The 21,505-nt window shown below is 40.7% G+C and overlaps 1 protein-coding gene across 13 annotated transcripts in view; it reads right to left on the bottom strand.

Moving 5' to 3' along the window:
• Positions 1-12,096, bottom strand: part of FHOD3 (formin homology 2 domain containing 3) — a 369,110-nt gene extending 357,014 nt beyond the window's left edge. For 4 of the 13 annotated variants that reach the window (XM_010708572.3, XM_085220512.1, XM_010708574.3 and 1 more), the window contains exon 1: positions 11,536-12,094. In XM_010708572.3, coding sequence (XP_010706874.1) covers positions 11,536-11,700 — 165 coding nt within the window. In that variant the 5' untranslated portion in view covers positions 11,701-12,094. Of the gene's footprint in view, positions 1-11,535 lie in introns of all 13 variants that reach the window. The other 9 variants (XM_085220516.1, XM_085220518.1, XM_085220517.1 and 6 more) reach the window with 4 other exon arrangements.
• Positions 12,097-21,505: the final 9,409 nt, after the last annotated feature.

Below are 21,505 nucleotides of genomic sequence, written 5' to 3'. Positions count from 1 at the left end.
AACTGTAGCTAAGAACATGGGCATGAGTATACAGATCTTTCCAATATTAGATTGTAAAGTACAGTGTTAATGCAATTCCATGACTAGCTTTTCCTTCTGTTACACTGCAGGTTATGGCAGCACCCTTTTCACAGGCACTTCAGAAATTGCTACTGAGAATTAAGACACAATTTTTTACGGTATCCAAAGACAGGACAAAGGGCAACAGGCATAAACTGGAACCCAGGAAGTTCTACATGAACATGAGGGGAAAAAAAGCCTCTTCGAGAGTAACAGACAACTGGAACAGTTTGCCCAGAGAGGAGGTGGAGTCTCCTTCTCTGGACATACTCAAAACCCACATAGATGCTTTCCTAAGCAACCTACTCTAGGGAATCTGCTTTAGCAAGGGATTGGACTAGATGACCTCCAGTAGTCTCTTCCAGCCCCTGTGGTTCTGTGACAGAAGCATTTGCTCTTGAGCACAATCCCATTATTTCCAGGCTTTAAATAAGTACTTTTCTTGAAGAAAAGATAAATAAATAAACACAGTCATGCTATGGGCCACTTTTCTTTCTTCACCTACCATAAGCAACAAAAGCAGCAGGCACTGGTTACACATACTTAAGACAGTTGTCCCACCTCACAGTGCCCATCATCATGGTTTAATCAATCAAAAACAAAGGGCAAAAAACCTGTCTGCTAGTGGAAGCTGACTGACAGTGACCTGCAAACCACCTCACCTCGTAAACAGAGCTTGGACCTCCTGCTACAGTGCAAAATAGATTACATTGCAAAGAAAACAAGTCTCATCATAACACCTAATATAAAAGTTACAAGTGATAAAAACAGTTTAGAAGAGATGCTAAATTTGGCTAACAACCTGCTCATTGCTATATTTCTGTTTCCAAGCCTAGTAGAACCGTACAGACCTCCCTCCCCCCAACACAGTCTCCTCAATTCCATCAGCCTTCAGTTCTGGTAGGAATGTGGCTTAAAAAACACCTCAGACCATAAAAAATAGCAGTAGGAGGAGTAGGTCATATTTATTTTTAAATAGCCAAGCACACTGCTCATTAAAAAGGTAACATGCAGGAATGAGTTCATCTTCAATATTAACCTTCCATGACTCACCTACAGAATATACTTCAGTATTGACATTAATTACTTAGATGTAACCAATTTGAGAAGACAGAGGCAGATTCAAAACTGCTTTAAGTTCCACTATGTATATATACAATTCAAGAAAATAGTTTCATGGTAATTATTTGTAGTTTAGTTTGAGTTGATTTCATTTTTCTTGATTTTAGCATAAGAACACATAAATGGATTACTTTGCAGCATGAAACCCATGGCAATTCCTTATAAAGAATTCAATAAGGAATTTTTTAATCATTTGATTATTTCTCTAAAGCACATTTTATGAGTTGATGCTTAATTATCTCAGAGATTTAGATTACAGATTTTATTGCAAGATGTGCAATTTGGTGGATAAAGAACATGGGAGCATGATTTCCGTCTCCACTGAGACACCTTAAAATAACACTAGCTGCTAACTACTAGTGAGATAGCAGGTTCTTCTCTCTGTTGGCTGCATATTTCTTTCTGAACTATTTGTTGGAATACAAGCAACAAATCATACCAAACAAAGGGAATAAACATAATTCAATTTACACTTCAATGAAAAATATTTCTAACCTGCTTTTTTTTCTCCACTTCAATCACAAATAGCATTAATGATTTCCAAATGCTATGGCCTATTACCAGTGGCTTTCCCACAGAAGTAACATCAATCTAAAGAATGGCCTTAAGGTAAAGGCTTTCTTTCAACAGCTTAACAGAACTATCAAAGAAGTTAACAAAGTAGGCCATTTATTTGAGGTGTGACCACACCAGCAATGTTCATCAGGTTAAGAAAACACTCTGGTCAAACATAAGATCCTAGAAGTCACTGAACAGCATCCTGCCTATTGCTTTTGTCAAGTTTTAATTATGTCACATTAGCACCAAACTGCATGTCTAGATGCAGACTATTTTTAGGCTGCAATTCAATTGGCACTCTTACAATGGCTGGGATTAAAGCTCCGAGACAGCCAAGTTACTGTATATAGGCCAATGCAATTACATGTTGAAACATGCTGCAGGAACATGATCATGCTCGGCAGTCAGCATGGTGAGGAACAGCACCAGGAAGACGCTACGTGTTAGCAAATGCATTTATTAGCACAGTGAACGCTTTTATCTTGCCTGTCTCAATTAAGAGCCCACAAAGGAAAACATTAAAACAAATGATAGTTTTACTCCAGTTCCCTACAGTATGATTTAGTACTTATGACAGAAAGATAACATTTTGGCAACCTTGAAAATCAATATCCTTTACCTTTGCTGGCAGCTGTTCAGATGACTTAATTCTGTCAACACTGAAGCAGCCCACTTCAGTCCTGCCCTGAAAATAGTCTCAAGCATGAAACAACGCAGTCCTCACCCTTCACACTCTAACTTCTGTGCAGAGTAGCTGGTAAAGGGCCTGTTTTTAAAGAGCTTTTGCAAGGATGCTCTAAAGTATCTGCCAAAAACTATATTTACATATTTTAAGTTTCTTCTTCTTCAAGCTACTCAATGTATTTATTTTTTTTTTTCATACATTCAAGTATTAACTACTAAGTTAAAATGCTAAGCTCTGATTGACTTGCTAATCTTGGAGTCATGTTCTTAGGCCTTTCCTTTGCAACTAAATGTACATTTTCTGTATAACAAACAACTTCAGACCTAGGGCCTAAAACACTCAGGACTTAATGTTTTAAGACTAAGAAAACAATAAAAACAAAAAACAAAAACATCAACACAACATATTGTTTATCCTTTAGGATATTTTTAAATAAGAATTTAAATAGGCACTGGAATGGGCTGCCCAGGGAGGTGGTGGAGTCACTAACCCTGGAGATGTTCAAGGAATGTCTGGACATTGTGATGAGGGACATGGTTTAGTGAGAATTATTAGTGATAGGTGGATGGTTGGACTGGATGATCCTGTGGGTCTCTTCTAACCTTGGTGATTCTATGATTCTATCAGTGTTTGAACATTGACTAGCAATAACCATTACAAGATGCAAGTCATTTAGGCAACAGATCACATCAGACACATCTATCTTAAATAAAATACACATTTATCCTGTACCCTTATTTTCCACTGCTAATTAATTCAGAATGTTTTGTGATCACTGAAAAGCTATAAGTCTTCTGCATTTATAGGAGAAGCTTGACTCAATGATCAGTGTAATACAGAATACTTGGGGGAAAAAAAAAAGTTGCAATAAACATGAGAACAAATCACATGCAGAGATAGAAAAGCACAAATAGTGTTATTTGACCTATCAGCACCCCTCCTTCTTCAGGCTTGACTGCTTTACCTGCTTTTGAAAAGCATTTAGCATACATTCCAATTAATTTCCTATTGTAACACAGCATGAAGTACAGCAACAGCAGCAGAGCAGCAAGGTCCTAGGCTGCAGCAAGTGAGGAGTTGCTCAAACACAACAGCGACAGATACAGAAATAAAGGAAAGAAGCTGCTTACCTTCGGAAGGCCTCAGGTACACAAGTATCTCCAGCAAGATACCCTTGCCTCTACTACCAACCCTTAAATGATGTCTGGGAAGGGGTGGATCCTGGCTTCACTCCTTTCAGTCACTCAGGTACATTGCATACACCTGAGCTTCCATGGGTTGGCCCTGCCTTCCTACCAGAGCTCAATCAATGTTTCAGGCCCCAACTTAGCGTTTCCACTACACCTGTAAAGACACCTAAGGGAAGAAGTTTGAAGAAAACTGCCTCATGATAGAAAGTCCTTAAGACTGAAAGTAGTAGCAAAGGTGGTGGTCTTCAAACCATCGTTCTTGCAACCAGACACAGCTCACCACCTTTCCTTAGCACCTACTACTACAGGGCTTCTCAGTCCTTTCATTCCTTCCAATGGAAAAAAAAAAAAAAAAACATGAAAGAGTATCCCACAAATTCACTTACTTTTTTTGACAGAAAGCAGTTAACCACAAAGATCCTAACAACCTGTGAAAGTTAACTGCATAAATGAACCTCATAACTTCAGAATTTTCCTTTTATTTTTTTCCCCAAAGACTAAAGAAAATCACCTTTTTTGTTTGGTTTTTTTTTTTCCATACTGCTGATCACTCCTATTTCTCCAGGTGCTCATTGCCTTTAATTGCCCCAGTCCTTCAGGACTGCTACACTACTCAGGTGCAAAGAATAAAGTGCAACACGCATCCTTAATTCTCTGACAAACCTGGGGGAGTCTACACCACCAGAGACTTTACCACCTCCCATAAATAGAGCAGAGGACAACAACTCTTTGCAAGCAAAACTCTCTCACAATGCTGGAGATGAAGAGAAAACAATAGCAAAAAAAAAAAAAAAAAGTAAAACTCTACCCTCTTTGTGGAGCCACAAGTCATACTGCAGGGGCAGCTGCTATAATGTAGTAATAAAAAACGGTTAGATAAGACACCAAATTTTTCTGAATCCTAGAAAAGTCCCACTTACATCTGCCTTACAGCTAGATACGTGCCACCAACTCGCTCTGGTTGTATATTACAAGTTATTTATGACAATTTTTTCTCATCTTTACAATATCAAGAGTTTTACTGTTAGTGATCCCAGCAACACCGGGTCCAGTATTTCCAAGAATATGTGTTTTGTCTTAAAAACCCTCTAGACTATGACTAAAGGAGAGTAAGCCACTTTTTCAGTTACCTCACTCTTTGTTATTGAGCCTACTGAGCTGTAAAATCACAACTGATATTACTGATAAAGAGATTAATAATAATGCTTTGCCTTGTAGTGACCGGGCATCCAGGATGAAAATTAAGAGTTTTTCAGGACTTTGTAATTCACATAAATATTGTACTCAGAACGGACTCACAGTTTAATAGTATGACTGCCAAAGTCAAATAGTCACACTGAAAATAAAGGAAAAAGTCTAAGGTTTTGTGCTTTTTTTTAAAAAGCATTCTTAGAAATGCTTGTAATTAAAGAATTATTTCTTTTTAAGTGTTTGGAATTGCAAATTGCAATGCATTTTATATCTATATACGTGTTAAGTTGATGACATGTGGAAAGTAAACTTTTAAGTCTCACTCACCTTTCCTTCAATAATTTTATACACTAGATAGTTGCAGATGTTTCTAGGTAGCTGGGCCTACCGGAGAACTCACTGCTACTTTTGTCCCAACTTGTTCCTGTGCTAAAAATATGTAACAACATTCCTTGCTGTCTTCTTAATAACTGTAATACAATATAAAGTTAATATTAATATAATGCAATCCAGGTGGTGTGGAAAGTGATGACAGAAGTATAGAGGCTGGCACTCTTCCCTCTGAGCCAGTAATGAAGTAATATCCCAGTACATAGCTACAGCCTACTGACGCACTGTTTATCAAAGAAGTGTACAGTCCCAGTTCAGACCACTTGGGCTCACTGAATACATTTTTTGAAACACAGAGGTCCTAACCTGCGCTCGTTAAATTCTAGGCATAATGACTGCATTACTTTAAAGTTTTAAATAGGTACAAGCTTCTCTTCCAGTCACTGTGGTTCTTTGGCTCTTTTAAACAGATGCTGCAGAGAGGTGTGGGTACTTCAGCAGCCAAGAGGGTGAACTGTAAAGCTGAGAGAACCGTTATAGGTGAGAATGTGATAGAAGGGTAACTTAACACCTGCCTGCCTTACACAGGGGCAGTGTATACAGGAGGACAGCCAAGCAAGCCAGATTAGATAGAAAAAAAAAAAGACCCTAATTACTTACAAGATAGGATAGCTGTGGAAGTACAAGACCTGAGGAATTAAAGCAGCAAGGTCTAACTCTTCCTTTCTTTGATTTCAAATATTCTACAGTGATATAAATTTCTATACACGGAATGTGACTGAACCAATTTCAAAATCTAACAACACTATAAGATCTACGAAGTTGACACCATGCTCTTTTCAATAATTCTTAAAACTACAAAAACTTTTGAGCCATTAGCAGCTAAGTGACTTAAAAGAGAACTGTCCAGTTCAGTCCCTAGAACTCTGAGATGGTTCTGCTCCACTGCTTTCGCAATACACTTCTCAAGACTAAATCAAACAACTAAGCTAAACTGAACTGTAACTTGTTAAAACTACCCCTGATCAAAAGAACCTTGCAAGGGTTTCAAAGACCTCATACGTTAAACTGTGTAAGTCCAGCATTTTACAGTCAATTTGTCCCTGCTGTACCAGGATCTTAGCTTCTTTGAAGGCCAATACTGCTGAAAAGAACAAGCTGCCAGAAGCTGGGCAGCCTTTCATGGTTATGCTTCCAAGTATATTTATGCTCTCCCATAGTATCATGCTCCACACAAGACTGATGCAGCTCATGCTCTCAAGTCAAAAACAGAGCCTGATGCTGCCATGTTCTCCTTAGTAAATTACTCTGGGGTCAATCTCTTGAAGTATGAGATTTTGTGAACTCCAGAAACTCTTGGTTAAATCTGGAACCTGCTGGAAATAACTGCTCTGTTAAACTCTCTAAAAGGATGAGAAAAGGCTGATGTTCACCAGCCTCAGAAAGAATTTGAAAGACCTGGTCATCTTGATGGCCATTGACTGATATATTCCTCAGCTACCCCATTCCAATCCTCTGCAGTGATACTTGAAGATGATATCAGCCAGTTTCCTTTGACTGTGTGCTTATTTTGGATCCAAAGGAGGGCAGAAAGATGATGATAGGGCTGGAAAACTTCTCCTATGAAGAAAGGTTGGGGGAACTGGGCCTGTTTACCTTGGAGAAGAGAAGGCTCCGGGGGAGATCTCACTGTGGCCCTTCAGCACTTGGAGGGAGCTCATAAGCAGGAGAGAGACCAACTTTTTACACAATCTGATAGCGAAAAGACAAGGCTTTAAACTAAAAGAAGTGAAAATTAGGCTAGATTTTATGAAGAAGTTCTTTACTCAGAGGGTAGTGAGGCCCTGGCACTGGCTGCCCAGAGAAGCTGTGGATTACCCATCCCTGGAGACATTCAAGGCCAAGTTGGATGGGGCCCTGGCAGCCTAATCTGGTGGGTGGCAGCCCTGCCAACAGCAAGAGGATTGGAACTAGATGATCTTTCATCTTTCCCTTCCAACTTAGGCCATTCGATGATTCTATGATTTTCCAAGATACAAATAGGAAAAGATTTTGTCTTCTGTTCTTCAGATCCAGGGAGAAGCATAGCTGAGCCAAACCAAAAACACGCTCTTCAGAGAACGGCTGCTCTGCTCTCCAGGATCAAAATCTAAACCATCCCTTTTCTCTTTCTAAATAGCCTCTATGCACCAAGTCATTTCTTAATGCCACTGAGACAGCTCACAGGACTGCTGCTGTAAGAAAACCTGAAGGTGCTGGCAGGATTATATCCTCTGGCACTGAGCTTTGCACCAAAGCTGAGCCTCATGCCAGGACACGGCCCTGTGGAACAGTCCCTGCTGTCAGTTTGCATCACACCATACCCTGAGTCAGGCATGGCTTTTAATCAAGGGTTAAATTCCTTCTTCTTTATGAATGAAACTCCACAATCCCTCTTCTAGTGCCAACTGCATTTATTTGCTTATAACACTGCTTTTTGAATGACACTGTTCCTACTTACAAGATCTTGGAGAAGCTGCCTCTTTTTTTTTTTTTCAAGAGAGAACAAGAGATGGTAATAAGTATTCTTATAACACTGTACCTCTCCCTTTCTACCTGGACAACCAGTATACCATATGCACAAAGAAATTTTTTTGTTTTCCCCTATCAAAGTATTTGAATTACATTTTTTCATAAATTAAACACTGTGATTTCCTATACTATTATGAACATACAGTTCTTACACAGCTGCCCTAACACTAAACAGTACAGTGGAATATGAGAATGGAATATGGTAACATACTCAGCACACTGTAATTATATGAATAAGATCTCTTAAAAAAAAAAAAAAAAAAAAAAGAAGCATACCACTTGACATTGGCCATGTATATATATCCACTCTCCTGAATGACCCTGTGTCAGCAAGTCAGAAGTATCAAGTAACTCAAAGCAATTCAAAACCAACAAACCCAAAGTACCAAATTAGATTCAAAGAGCATTATTGGCACAGGGCCCAAGCCACAAATTTAGATCCAGTCCTGAATTTTCCCAAGGTTCACAGAAATGGGCAAAATGGCCATCTGAATTCACAGTCCAGACTAGATCCAGTTTTTATTAATACTACAGACAATGAGAAAGATAGACCAACAATATTCCAAACCAATGTGGTAAAAGCCAAATCTGAAATAACACCTTGAGCACTCAAACCAATATAAGCAACCCACAAAAACTCTGTAATATAATCTCAACAAGATTTTACAGACAAGACTAGAAATACTGTGATAGAATTTGTGGTACTTAATTGTATCTACACATGTCATCATCTCAGTCAAATCAGCATCAAGGCATCTTAAGCCACCATGCTTTCCTGGTGAGCAATCCTGACCACAGTGCCTCATGGAATTGGACTTGGCACATCTGCCCCAGGCACACTAGGCAGAACCAAATGCAATACAGTGCTTTGCTTCATCCAAAGGGATGGCTGTTGGGAAAATCATGCACAGAGAGAAGCAGGAAAAAGGGAGGAGGAGGAGGTTTCTTCCCCCTAGAGGGGAACAGGATTGCAGACCCTTCTCTTTTCAGACTTCCATATCAGCCAGTCGGGATTTTTCACCTCATCCAAATACTTAAAGCATTCAGAGTTGTAAATCCCATCCCAGCCAGCATTCATGAACCTGAGTAATCCAACTTCAGTGCACTCCTCCACAGAAATCTAAAGACACTGCCATTCGGAAGACACTTTACGGATTGGAACTTGCTTCCAAACCTAAGTGTAACCTTAAAAGGAAAATTCTTCTTGATTTCACTTGTTTTATTTCCAAGGAATTGAACTGCCACTTGGAGCCAAACTCTGACATTTGTTCATCACAAAAAGCTGATACTATAATTCTATGACAGCCTGACTGATTTTTCACTTAAATTTTAAGGGGGTGTATTGGTAATGTATCACAATATACAACTTACAGTGACTTGTAGTACACAAATTACTCTAGTATTAACTACAAAACTTCTACAGTAATCACAAGTTTTAACTCTTTATGTGCATACAACTCTGCAACGCTATACAAACCAGCTCATGGTCCGAAGGCATCAGGTAGCCCCGTGCTTCCAAGGAATATGTGAATATTCATCTAAGTCAAAAGCTGGTAACTTGAAGGCAGATTAAAGGAAAAAAGAACACAGGTCATTTTCCTGCAGAACTTAGTGGCAAACATATCATCCACTTAGAAGAGTTCAGTACTGATCTAGACATGGGCGTTACTACATATTTCAGCTACAAACTGCTTAGTTTTAAGATTTTTTGCACTAGTCGCCATCAAGATATTAAACGGGTCTGTTTAGCCATTAGCTCACTAATTTTCAAAGTAATTAATTAATCAGTCAAACCTCAAATATGTCAGATTGAGCTGACAACTGAATTTTAAGCTGCACTCTGCTTTGACAGATGCATTCCTCTGAGATCACATAGATCAGGACAAATTTGAGGACAAATGTGGAAGAGCCCTGCTCAGTCAACTCACGTGGTAACCTCCTAGAGACCCAGTGAATACAGCCTGGAGGAAAAGCCACAGAAAAAAAGAAAAAACGTCCCCACCACCATAAAAGAAAGTGGGAAGCCTGTCCTTAAAAAGTGACAGAAATCAGTTAGCTCACAAAACCACACCAACACACAAGATGATCTAATCACAAACACAGAAAGGCTGCGCTAACCAGCGAGTGCGCACAAAGAATTAAGCTTTATGTGCATTCAGTAAACGTAAACAAGCCTAACCAACTGCATTTTTTTCTCCTAGTAAAAGCTAAGGGAATGCCAAGAGACATAATAATTAAGGCACCCCAGAAATAAATAGGCCTTGATTTTGCAAACGCAAAGGTAACTTTAACCATGTAAGCAGATTCCCACGAGCCTACCCACACAATTAGAACAGCAGAAACAAATGTTTGCAATAGTCAGAGCCCCAGATTAACAAGTCACTGCCATTAGCTGAGCAGTTATCATTCAATAGCACCTCGAGAGACTTCTGCCATCTTTCATCCTAAGCCTGGAAATCCAGCTTTCAAACATCAAGTAAGCTTCAGAAACACATTTCAGTACACTGAAATGCAGGGCAGGAGTTAAGCACATAGAAGTGATGGTGGATTTGCGGTGGCCCCTCAGGCACAGAATCCCTTTAGATTCTTAGAAATTTTCTTTAGTTAGAAAAGGGTTATAAAAAATGCACAGACAGCATTGAAAGGGAAGTAATAGTAAAACACAACACAGTGGAATACTCTTGAAAATGAGGTTGGTTTAACTGTAAATCCAGATTTAAAATGATCTTTTTATTTACTTTACGAGGTGTCAGAATCTGCCGTCCTTTTAATTAGCTCTGACTCCCCAAAAAGCCTCCCTTGGAAACAATGGGACCAGTCTCTGAATGAGGGAGCACTGAGCACATGAAAACAGAATTGACCCAGTGCACCAAGAACTCCCAACGTTTTTGTGTGCAAGGCAGAGCTCTGCTCTCTGGATGCTGTATCCTTGGCAACTATTATGCAAGAAACTGTTCTACAAATGCAAAACTTCTGTCTGCTCCAAGAGCTTTTCTCTGAAATACTTTTATTGGGCTTTGGATATCCTTAAATCTGAGAGCACACACAGCCCTTTGTCATCTCCCTGCAAGCTCCCCAGAGCAAGATATAATGCAACAAGTGATGTTAAGAGAGTATTTTCCTCCCACTTCATCAGAGAGTGAATAAAAGTTTTACAACTTTTGCAGTGCTTTCTTCTGGGAAGAAAAAAAAAAATACAAAAAATTACAAAAAAAAAAAAAAAAAAAAGAACATTTTTCCTTTTTTTCTTCAGTCCGCCCTGCAGAACTAATGTGCAGATATAAGATAATAGTGAAAGGCCGTCATTATTATGTCAGTCAATGGAACTGCTTTGAAATCTGAAAATTCAAGCCCCATGCCTGGCTGTCCGGCCTCAAGGGCAGCACGCGGGTGCCAGCGCACGCCGAGGAGAAGCAGGCAGCAGAGGCAGGTAAGATGTGACAAGGGCTGTGGCGGTGACACGCCGCAGCTCCTGAGCTGTATCAATTGTTTCAAGGGCAGCAGACAGGCTGCTATTTTTACCCAAGCCCTTGCTGTAACCGTCTGGCTCACGCAGCCCTGCCAAGCTCAGCTCGGATCCCTCTCGCAGCTCAGCTGTCCCTAAGCCCCGAGGCGCTCAGATGGGGCAATGCTGATACCTAACGGGGGGCCGAGGGGGCTGCGGTGGGATTTCTGGATGCCTCGCTCCCTCACCCGACCGCGGCTGCAAGGAGCGCCCCGGGGGTGCTGGGAGAGCGCGGCTGGGGGCGGCCCCGCATCGCTGCCGTCCCGTCCCCGAGGCTCCGACCGCCTCCTACCTCCGAACCCCCCTCCCGAATCCCGCCGTACCTTCTGCGGAGCGCGGAGCAGGCGGTGCACGCCGGCCAGCTGCGTGCCGAGCGGGATGTCCTCGCGGAAGGTGTACAGCGGCGGCCGGGTGGGCTCGGGGAAGTTGGTGCTGTTGAAAGGGTCGGTGTCATCCAGGAACTGCACCCGGCACACCAGCGTGGCCATGGCGCATCCATGCACCGGCGAAGCGGCAGCGCCGGGGGCGAGTGGGCAGCGCAGGGGGCCGCGGGCGCCCCCTCGGCAGCGCGGCGCGGCGCGGCGCTACGTGCCCGCCCGCCGCCCGGCCGCGGCTCGCAGCCCCCGGCTCCCCGCCTTGCGGCACGCCGCGCGCCGCCGGCCGTCTCACAGCCGCCGCGCCCCGGGGAGGCGGCCCATGGCCCCTTCCCCGCCGGGATCCGGAGTGCGGGAGCGCTTCAGGCCGACTGAGGAGGAGAAAGAGGAGGAGGAGGAGAAGGAGGAGGCGGCGCCGGAGCCGCGGGGCGCGGGCAGAGCGGCAGCAGCTCCCCCATGCCCGGCAGCAGCGCGCCGAGCGGGCAACGGGACTGCCGCGGCCCCGGCCGGCGCGGGCAGCCTAGCAGAGACGGCGGCGGGCGCCCCCTCCCGGTCATCGGCGGCGGCGCCGCACCGGAGTCCTCCCCGACAGCTCGCCCGGGCCGAGGGGCACGGAAAGTGAGGCCGCCTCAGAAGTGTTAACGGTCTTCGGGCGGCCCCGCCGTGAGGGACAGCGTCGGCCCCCGTGGTTGGTGTGGGTCTCAGCACTGCACCACTGGGTAGCCTAAATCCCTCGTGTGGTGTTACTATGGTTCTAGAGGGAGATAACTGAAGTTAAATAAGGCCTGCTTAAAAACTGAGGGATGGGAACTAGCCTGAAACATGGGGTCAGACCAGCCGTGCTGGGTGGATGTCTCTTTATTCTTACAGAATTCCTTCTGGGTATTGGGGTTGTATATATCTGAAGCTTATTTGGCTTATCAGCCAACACACAGCCCAGGCTGTATCCCCCACACCCATGAAGAGCAATTCATAGAATCATGAAGATTGGAAAAGACCTCTAAGATCATCTAGTCCAAATGTCCCACCATGCCTACTGACCACGTTCCTTAGTGCCACATCCAGACATTTCTTGGAACACATTTGGTGACAGTGATTTCATCACTTTCCCTGGGGAGCCTCAGTCTTGCATGGTATCTGACTTCCCTTAATTCTGGCCTATTTCTTTCTTCCAGTCCAGATGCAGCAGACAGAAACTCTGTACTCAGAACTGCCATCTTCTTGAACCTGTATTATGGCCAAATCCATAGCCCTGCTTGGACTGTGGACTGGCTGCATTTCCACATACTGAGCATGGACCCATCTCTGTCAGCACTCTGGGTGCACCGAGTTTTATGAGTGTTACTCCCCACTCTCTGCCTTGTTATCCTTTGTGAGAGGGCAGCAGGACAGGAGTGCCAACGCTATGAGAAATGGGGGAATTTTTTGCAGAATGAACGGTCTTAAGCAAGAAAGCATGACTTCTAGGTCATAGCAATTTGATGAAGCAACTATTTCCTGCCCAAATTGATTACTGAGTTGGGAATATTTGCCAGCTCTGGGACAAAAGGGGATTTCTGTCCACAAACTATCTGTCCCACTGGCCTTGATATTCGCGGGAATTACTTGTCACGGTTTTGCCTAGAATTACACATATTTTCAGGAAAGAACATCTAGCACAAAGATTACTGAAATCAGCAAGGATTTTTAAACTCAGAAACTATTTTGCTGTTTCAGGTCTTTCACAGCCAATGTGTTATCCACTTTTTTTTCTTTCTCCCTCAGCTCGGACAAGAAAAGGGCATATGGGTTCTCTCACCCCATTTCTCATCTCTGTTGTGATCCTCATGAACCACCAGAAGTTATGTGTTGGGAAGTCTTTATTTTGAATATTGAGGAATCCTTTATTTTATTTGTATCCAAATGATTTAAAATACAAATTTTAAGAAAATAATTTCTTGTGTACTGTGTATTTATGTCCTAGAAAAAACAGTATTACTGTCTGTATGCCTGCTTATTTATGCTATATATTTCTGTCACAAGTCTTCTTGACTTCTGTAAAGTCAAGATTAGATAGGATACCTTTTTTGTTGTTTGTTAGTCATAATTAAATTATGTGCCATTTAAATTAAATTTCCATTATCATAAAACAAATATACATCTGCTGCTAATCTATGATCAGTATTAGGCAGTGTAAGATTGTCATTCATTGGATTAATCCTGACTTTTACTATATTATCTCATTAGAGAGGTATTTGCACTCAGAGGGCACTTTTAAATAAATCACAGAAGCCAAGATTTTGTACAGCATCCATGTGACAGCATCAGGTCTCTTTCCTCCAATACCAGAAAAAGAAAAAATAAATATGAGTACAATCCTTGTAGCCAATGGAGGTCAGATGGCTCGACAGCAGAACAGCTAGCCACAAAACGTAAATCCCGTTGAGAAGAATTAGACATTGTATATCATGATGATGAATTCAGTTTCCAAATAGGACATGACAGGTGTTCAGATATGACATAGGGTTCTTCCTATGGGCAGATTTCTGTAAAGAAAGCAGAGATTGCAAAAATGGAAGGAGCCATTTGAGGTGTGTCTACCTGTACATTTTCCTTATTGTAAACATCCCCAAAACGCTAGATATCTTTGAATAAAACTCTAGTTATCTTTGAGTATCAGAAGTTGAACTTTATTAGAATTTGAATTAGTACAGAGGAAATGCAGATCTGCTGGTCAAACAAGAGTAACCTTACAAGGTCAGTGTGTGTATGTGCTTATAGCAAGAGATATGCACTGTTTAAATTCTGTTGTCCAACTGCAGCCTTTTGAATGAGCATAGGTGGCTTTTAAAGGAACTTAGCACGTAGTAAAATGCAACCAAACAGCTAGATATTGTCTGTCAAAGGCACACAGCATGAAGCAAGACAGACACTGCATCTGGGAAGACAATTAGGGACATGACAAGAACAGTGTATGTGGTTGTCTCACCCCATCTCTCTTCAGAGAAGATAAGGCCTTCTCAGAGGGCAAGATGGTTTTTCTTGGTCACGCTGAGCAAAACCAGTCTGGAAATTCAGCAGCTTCAGAGAGGTCTCAGCAAATTCCAGGCTGCATCTTGTACACCTTCAAAGGCATCGTGGAAGAGGCAAGCACCAAAGGCAAGGCCTTGGGGTCTCTGGCCTTGGGGTCCCTCAGTCCATCTCACAAGCACTTACTGAAAAACAAAACCTGTGCGTGATCAAATACAGTTCACAGATTTAAGCTCCCAAGTTCTTACAACAAAAGCCTCGGGAGGAAATCCTTCACACAAGCACATTTTTTAGGAGTGAAGCATCACTTACAAGTTTTCAGTTAGGGCTGTTTTATTCTTCTTAACTCATCCTATTATTGACATTTCTTAAAACTACATTGTTCAACAAGCATGTCGAGCATAAATGTGAATTTCTTTACTGTTGAAACCTAAATGTTAAAATAACACAGATTTTTGTCTTTAATTTCCTCTTTTTTATTAAAAAATAAAAAATATATATTTGATGGAAAGTTATCAAAAGCATATTCTTTAACTCAAGGACCACCCAGAGACAATGTAAATATGTATTTAAGCAGTTTTTTTTAAAAAATACACTAGGTATCTGAGCAATTGGAGCAGCTTCACAAGAATATTAGTTTTTCTGGTACACCATTGTCTTGATACAGATCTAGGACACATGATCTTGACATTACAGTGCGAGCATATGAAACAGCCCTCTCTTTAACTTCCCTATCTCTTTCTGTTGGACAAGTGGAACCGCTCTCCGATTTTCATTTTTCAAATTCAAGCCAATTTTAGTTATGGGAGAACAAAAGCAATTTTAGCTTCCATGATTTATTCTCTTAACATTAATAAAATTGAAAAATAGCAGTCTATTTGCTGACGGTAATCAAAGTGGGCTTGTAAACCACTGGAATTAAAGCATGGTAATGAAAGTGTTGACAGATCCCTTACTGTAGTGATGGGAACAGTATTTCTTCCTTATCCACACTATAATCTGTAAATAAAACTTAGTTCTCTCAGTGAAGTGTGGATACTGATTTATTGTCATTGTTAACACGGACAGGCAAATAATACAGCACACTTTTCAAAATATGGAGTGTGAGTGAAATCCAGTCTGTCCTGAGACCAAGAATAATACTGTGGATTTCAGCATCCTTCATCCAAAGATCTCAAAGCACTTTGTTATCATTAAATTTTGCCTGCAGATGGCAGATGGGAAAACCGAGGAGGGGTAGCACAGGGATACAGTTCTAATATAAACTTTTCTTTTTTCACAGGAGGTGTTCTTCTAGTGGTTGCAGTGAAAAATGAATTGGGTACCATAGAACTGTTTCACAGAAAACAAATTCCACAGGGAATAATGAAGCCTACCCTCACAGAAAGCTTTTTGTTTTGGTGGTAAGGACTCGGAATGGACCAGATGATTGTCAGTACTGGTTTAACTGCTGTATCACACACGCAAATTCAGCTGGTTGCTACTGAAAATTATTTTCATTTGGTGGATGGCTGATAAATTATGTAATATCCATACTGCTAATAGTGGCTAATATTATACATTGCTGGTAAAGGTGAGTTCAAGACATGTAATTCCAAAATCACTAGATCATAGGTGTTTGAAAATCCTGCCACAAATCAGGGAAAAACACTGTATTTTAATGCAGATCATACTGCCCTGGGAAATAACCTGCTGGATCTTCTGACAGTGTTTCCACAGAATTTCTCATCTTCTGTGCAAGTCTTTCCCCTTAGGTAGCCAAGTTTGGAAGATATTGCCACCGATACAGGGTGGAATTGTGAGGTTTATGCGATGGACTCATTACAAGCACAGTGCCATTTAATACAGCAGTCTCACAGGGCTCTTTCCTCCTCTAGCCCACAGGCAAGGAGTATTAATTTGTGTGCACAGACATTTTACCTAACCTTCACTATTTCATACTCAAGGCCTTTCCCTGTCTTATCCATTGCATGGCATTTAAACCCTGCTCTGATGACAGAGCTAATTTCTTCTAGCACTTCCCTCCAGTATAACAGATGAATGCTTCACAACTATTTATCAATATGTTTTCACAGCAGGGAGGAAGTAATTTCACCCTCATTTTATGGATGGAGTGTTACCAGACGAAATAGAGACTAAGTCAAAAATAACCACCACTGCTGTCTGTCCAAGCCCAGGCTGCTCATGACTGGAGCTTGAAACCTCTAAGAACACTTCATGTCAAAAGTGCATCTGCCAGCGACCTCAGCTTAGATTGGATGGATATTCTGCAAATAACATCAGGCTGTGCAGAAAAGAAGGAAACAGGCAGTGAGACCCTGAAAAAGTCATCGTAACTGATCTTAACATTACACTCAGTTTACTGTGGAGTCATTTACAGGACTTAATTATGAGGTCCTCTTGCCTGATTTTTCAGAACACTGGATTAATTCACCTTTTAATTCCTCAGCGAGTGGGGAGGTGAGCTTACAGAAACAGCCCTTTTCTGCTTATTCATTAATCTCAAATCAAGGACCAATTATGCTTCAGGAAGTTCCAGTTAATTGTAACTGCTCAAACTCTCAAGCCCGTGGATATCAGTGAGGCCGCAGAAGTGACTAAGTGTATGGGAACTGTTGAATCACAGCCTGAACCACTGATTGATCACCTGAGGCAAGGACTGAATCAGCTATGGGAGCACAGGTGAAGGCAATTCACCTGTGTGACTGGGAGGGGTGGAGCCTGGCTGCACCTCTCCTAGACCCCATTTAAGGGCTGACTGCCACTGGGGCAGGATCTCTTTCTGGAGATCCTTTCTCTGTGGAGTCTTTCCTGCAAACCTAGATCTTTGGATACAGGTGAGTGTTCTTTCCATATTTGTTTCTTTTCTAATTTTCACCATGATAATCTTTCCAGCTGAAACATCCACTGTAACACTAAGATGACATAGATGAGACACAATGGTGACAAGCATGGAAGCCCAAAGACCTATTTGGGTTTGCAGGATCTTTCCCTATTTGCGATGCAACAGGGCCAGAACCACATGGAATCTTTGAATTATGATTGTTCTGGCCATTAAAATCAGACAATCTACTTAAATTACAGCTCAAGTCCTTCTCTTTCATTGCTATGAAATGTTCTTTATAGGTTTCCTGTCCCTCTTCAATTATCCTTCCTCAAAAGACTAAGAAGACTTACTTTCCTGAAAGTGGCTGTTGAAGATAAGGTTGCATAGCTTGAAGAGTATGGTGAGGGTCACAGGAGGACATCAAGTCCTGTAGATTATGCTTAGATAGGATTACTGAATTAAGATGCTAAAGTTCTGCGAAGAAAACATACTGGAGAGCAGAGTAGAATCTGTGGAGATTACTGCATCTCAGACAGTCACTGAATTGGCTGCACATAGAACCAAGAATAAGGGCTGGTTCCACAATGGAAGAACATAGCTGGAAGAACTGGCTATAAACACTTCTTCACTTTGAGCTTATTGAAAATATACTATCTTATACTGTAATACAGTTTGTCTTCGAAGTTGAGAAGGTGTTTGTTCCATTTTGAGAAGTTCAATTTAGGGAAAGCTGTGGACAGAGCAAGCCTTTCTTCTTTTTTCTTATCTTTCTCTGATGCACACTACCTGCTAAAGTGTAACAGCAGAGTGGTTACAGGAGTTTGCGGAACTTGGAGAGGGTATGGTACAGAGCCTACTTCTAGAAGAAAGAGGAGAATGATGGACCAGCTGTCTATCTTGGTAAGGTAAATTCTGTATGTACCCAAAACAAATACAAAACAAAAAAACCTCTACAACCTTATTTCCTCATTGCACAGCACTATCAGCTGAAAGCGCTATTAGAAATGACTTTTTGGCACAGCAATGAAAGTTAAGTTACATTTCAGTAGGACAGAGATTATCCCACTCATCCATTTTAAAAGAGTTTAAAGTATGAAAATGAAAGATAGGACAAAAACAAACAAAACAACACAAACCAACCAAAAAACATAAAAGCTGTGAGAATGGTTTGAAGAAGCTTCTTATTCTTTCACTTTTGAATTATTATATAAATTCATATTGACTTAAAGATAAGATCTTGTACTGGCAAGATATCATTGCCATAAAATTCAGTTAATCAGTCTTTCTTGGAAAGTGGGAAGCTCTGTAGATGACTGACCTATTGGTGTATGATATCTATGCCACTTTCCTTTAACTTTCTTCAAAAGAATTTTGTTCTAAGCTAAGAAAGCTTGTGTTTCACACACATGCACAGAAAGTTTCTTGTTAGTCCTTTAATAACAGAAAAGTGGGAATAAAATAACATGCTTACAGAAATTCTGTAGCTATTGTTTTTTTCTTTCCCCAAGTTTTATTTATGTATTTCTCATCACACTGGGCACAAGCAAGAAGGATGTTCAACAGCCAACAGCAATGAATGTGACAGCCATTTGCAGTATGTGAATATAACTGAACTTCTGAAAGACTGTTAATACCTAATTAATTTTTATTTTATAATATAAACAAGAATAGCTTTTCCCTGGAGGACACAGTAGGCTTTGTTTTGAAATCCAAGTGTCTGAAATTCACTCTAACTTGTATCCCATCAACACTAGTCTACTGAATAAGTACTTGCTATCACATCTCTTTATATCTCGTAAGTAATATGGTGCTGAGTTTTGTTTTGGTGACTTCCGTGAAATAAACCTTGGAAGAGGAAAAAAAATACCTTCCTATTTTATAGTAGGTATCCACTTTCTCAGCACAAATGGATCAAAAAAAAATATGAAGGCTTAAGCAAGCATGCTTTGAGATAAAAGTCTATGGGAAAAGAGGATGAAGGCTTGGAAGTCTGCCTGATGTTTTATCAGTCATTATGTTGACCAAATGAGCTTCTATGGGATTTAAAACTTGTCTTTGTGGTCAGGCTTTTCCACTTTATGTCAGTTAGCAAGTAATTAACATATTACTTAATGTATTTTCCCCAGTCAGGGTGTATACATCCAACAAGTGTATTTCAAGCTTTGACCAAGAATAAATATTTGTAGTTTGAGGAAATGGGAGGAGTGTTCATGTCAGTTTATATAAACATGTAAATTGACTTTAGATAATCCAGTATTATTTATCTTGACATAAAAAGTCTTATGCTGATATAAACATCCTCGATGCAAAATTTCTTGTTACTAATTTTGCAAAGGTTATAAACAATATGGGAGGACAGTTAAATCAGAAGAATATTGGTTAGCAACCCACATTAGCTGTCCCAGAGTGAAGATCAAGAGACTTCATCATAAGAAATTGCAAGGTAATTTGTGCAAAATTTTTATGGTAATTGTTATTTAGCAGATACTTTTTATACTCATACTTCTTCAGTCATACTTCTTTAGTTGTACATTTTCTTCTTTAATATACATGTCTGAGCTCAGATATTCTTCTCATTGTTAATGCTCACTCCTTTCTTGAATGCTGACACATACCTGACCTCATGACCATCTCATAGCAATGGATTCAACAGAGTAAATATAATTTTAAAGTGTTTCCTTTCATTTGGAATTTCTATTTTCAGTTTTCTTGGGAACCTGTATTACAAGGCTGCTATGTAGATATTAATACTCAACATTCCTTTTCACAGCATTCATTGTTCTAAGTAGCTCTGTCATCATTTCTATTCTCTTCCTCTGTGATATGAACATGTCTAACAATGTCTAACATATTCTTCATCTCTTCATATGGAAGTTTTATAGTCCTCTGTATTTTTATCCATTTCTGAATATGCTTTTTGAGTTACATTTTTGATAGTGGAATGAGAATTGGATAGAAAATTGTAGGAGTAAAATTAACTTTCTTCATAAAGCTACTGTAATGTTTTCTATATTAGTTTTCATCCCAATATTTATTCATCCAATTATTTTTATTTATGAATTTCTTGCCTTTCAGGCTCCTAATGTACACAGAGATGGATTCTCATCTAATTCCTCACAGTAAAATAATGTTTTCCCAGAATTGGCAAGCTAAAATAGAACCTAATAAGAAAGTGTACCAGATACTTGATGACTTTTCCAATGTATCACATACACAAAGCATATTTTTAAGGTTCCCGGATAATTTGTCAGAAACACAAGTCTTAACTCACATCACTTGTGTAAGTTGATGTGCATGTGAATCTTATCATAAATATTGTATGCATAGGCAAATGGAGAGCTCATTCATATCCCATGCTTATGGGAGTAATGAAACATCTCTCTTGAGATTCAGGTTGCCATTTTGAATATAGGCTTTTGATGACTTGCAAAAACTTTCTTATTAGTATTCTTGGTTAACACCTACTGCTTGAGAGCTAAATGGGACAAGAATCTTGTTGCCTTTGGACCAGTGAGCTTTTTCTGTTCTGCTGATTTAAAATCTGCTGAGGCTGTAGCTTACATTTCTTGCTTTCAGCTCAGAAAATTCCTCTTTCCTTGAAGAAACAGAAAGGCATCCCCAGGTACTCCAGAAACCTGTTCTGCTAGTTGGAGCTTGCAGGCTCCATCCCTGGACCTGTGCCACTTGACACCAGCCACTAAGGAGTTTGCCTTTTGGTTTTACCTTTCAGCTTAGTTATTTGGACTTCCACTAAATGGTAAATAGAAATGTGCAGGAACACTGCAGAGAGGTTGCTTGTCTTTCTCCTTGCACTGTGCAAGAGAAAGAGGGTCTCCAACAGTTTTCTCAGATGGGTCTGTAGTGCCATCTGGTCTCAGCAAACAGGCTCTTCTCCAAGAACTCACTGCAGTTCTTCCCTAGGGCAGATGAGGTCAAACATCTTCTTTCTCAGAGGTTCTACTAAGCTTTTTATAAACTCTGGGTCTGAACTTGGAGCCACTTCTTTTTTAATGGAAAAGTTTTTTTATCTCAGTGAGGTACATGGGCCCTGAAATAAATGCAAGTGCAATGCCTGTAGGATCA

The sequence above is a fragment of the Meleagris gallopavo genome, chromosome 3 (genome assembly GCF_905368555.1).
Source record: "Meleagris gallopavo chromosome 3, MGAL_WU_HG_1.1, whole genome shotgun sequence".
Classification (NCBI taxonomy): domain Eukaryota; kingdom Metazoa; phylum Chordata; class Aves; order Galliformes; family Phasianidae; genus Meleagris; species Meleagris gallopavo.
This window is presented reverse-complemented; position numbering and strand designations above follow the sequence as displayed.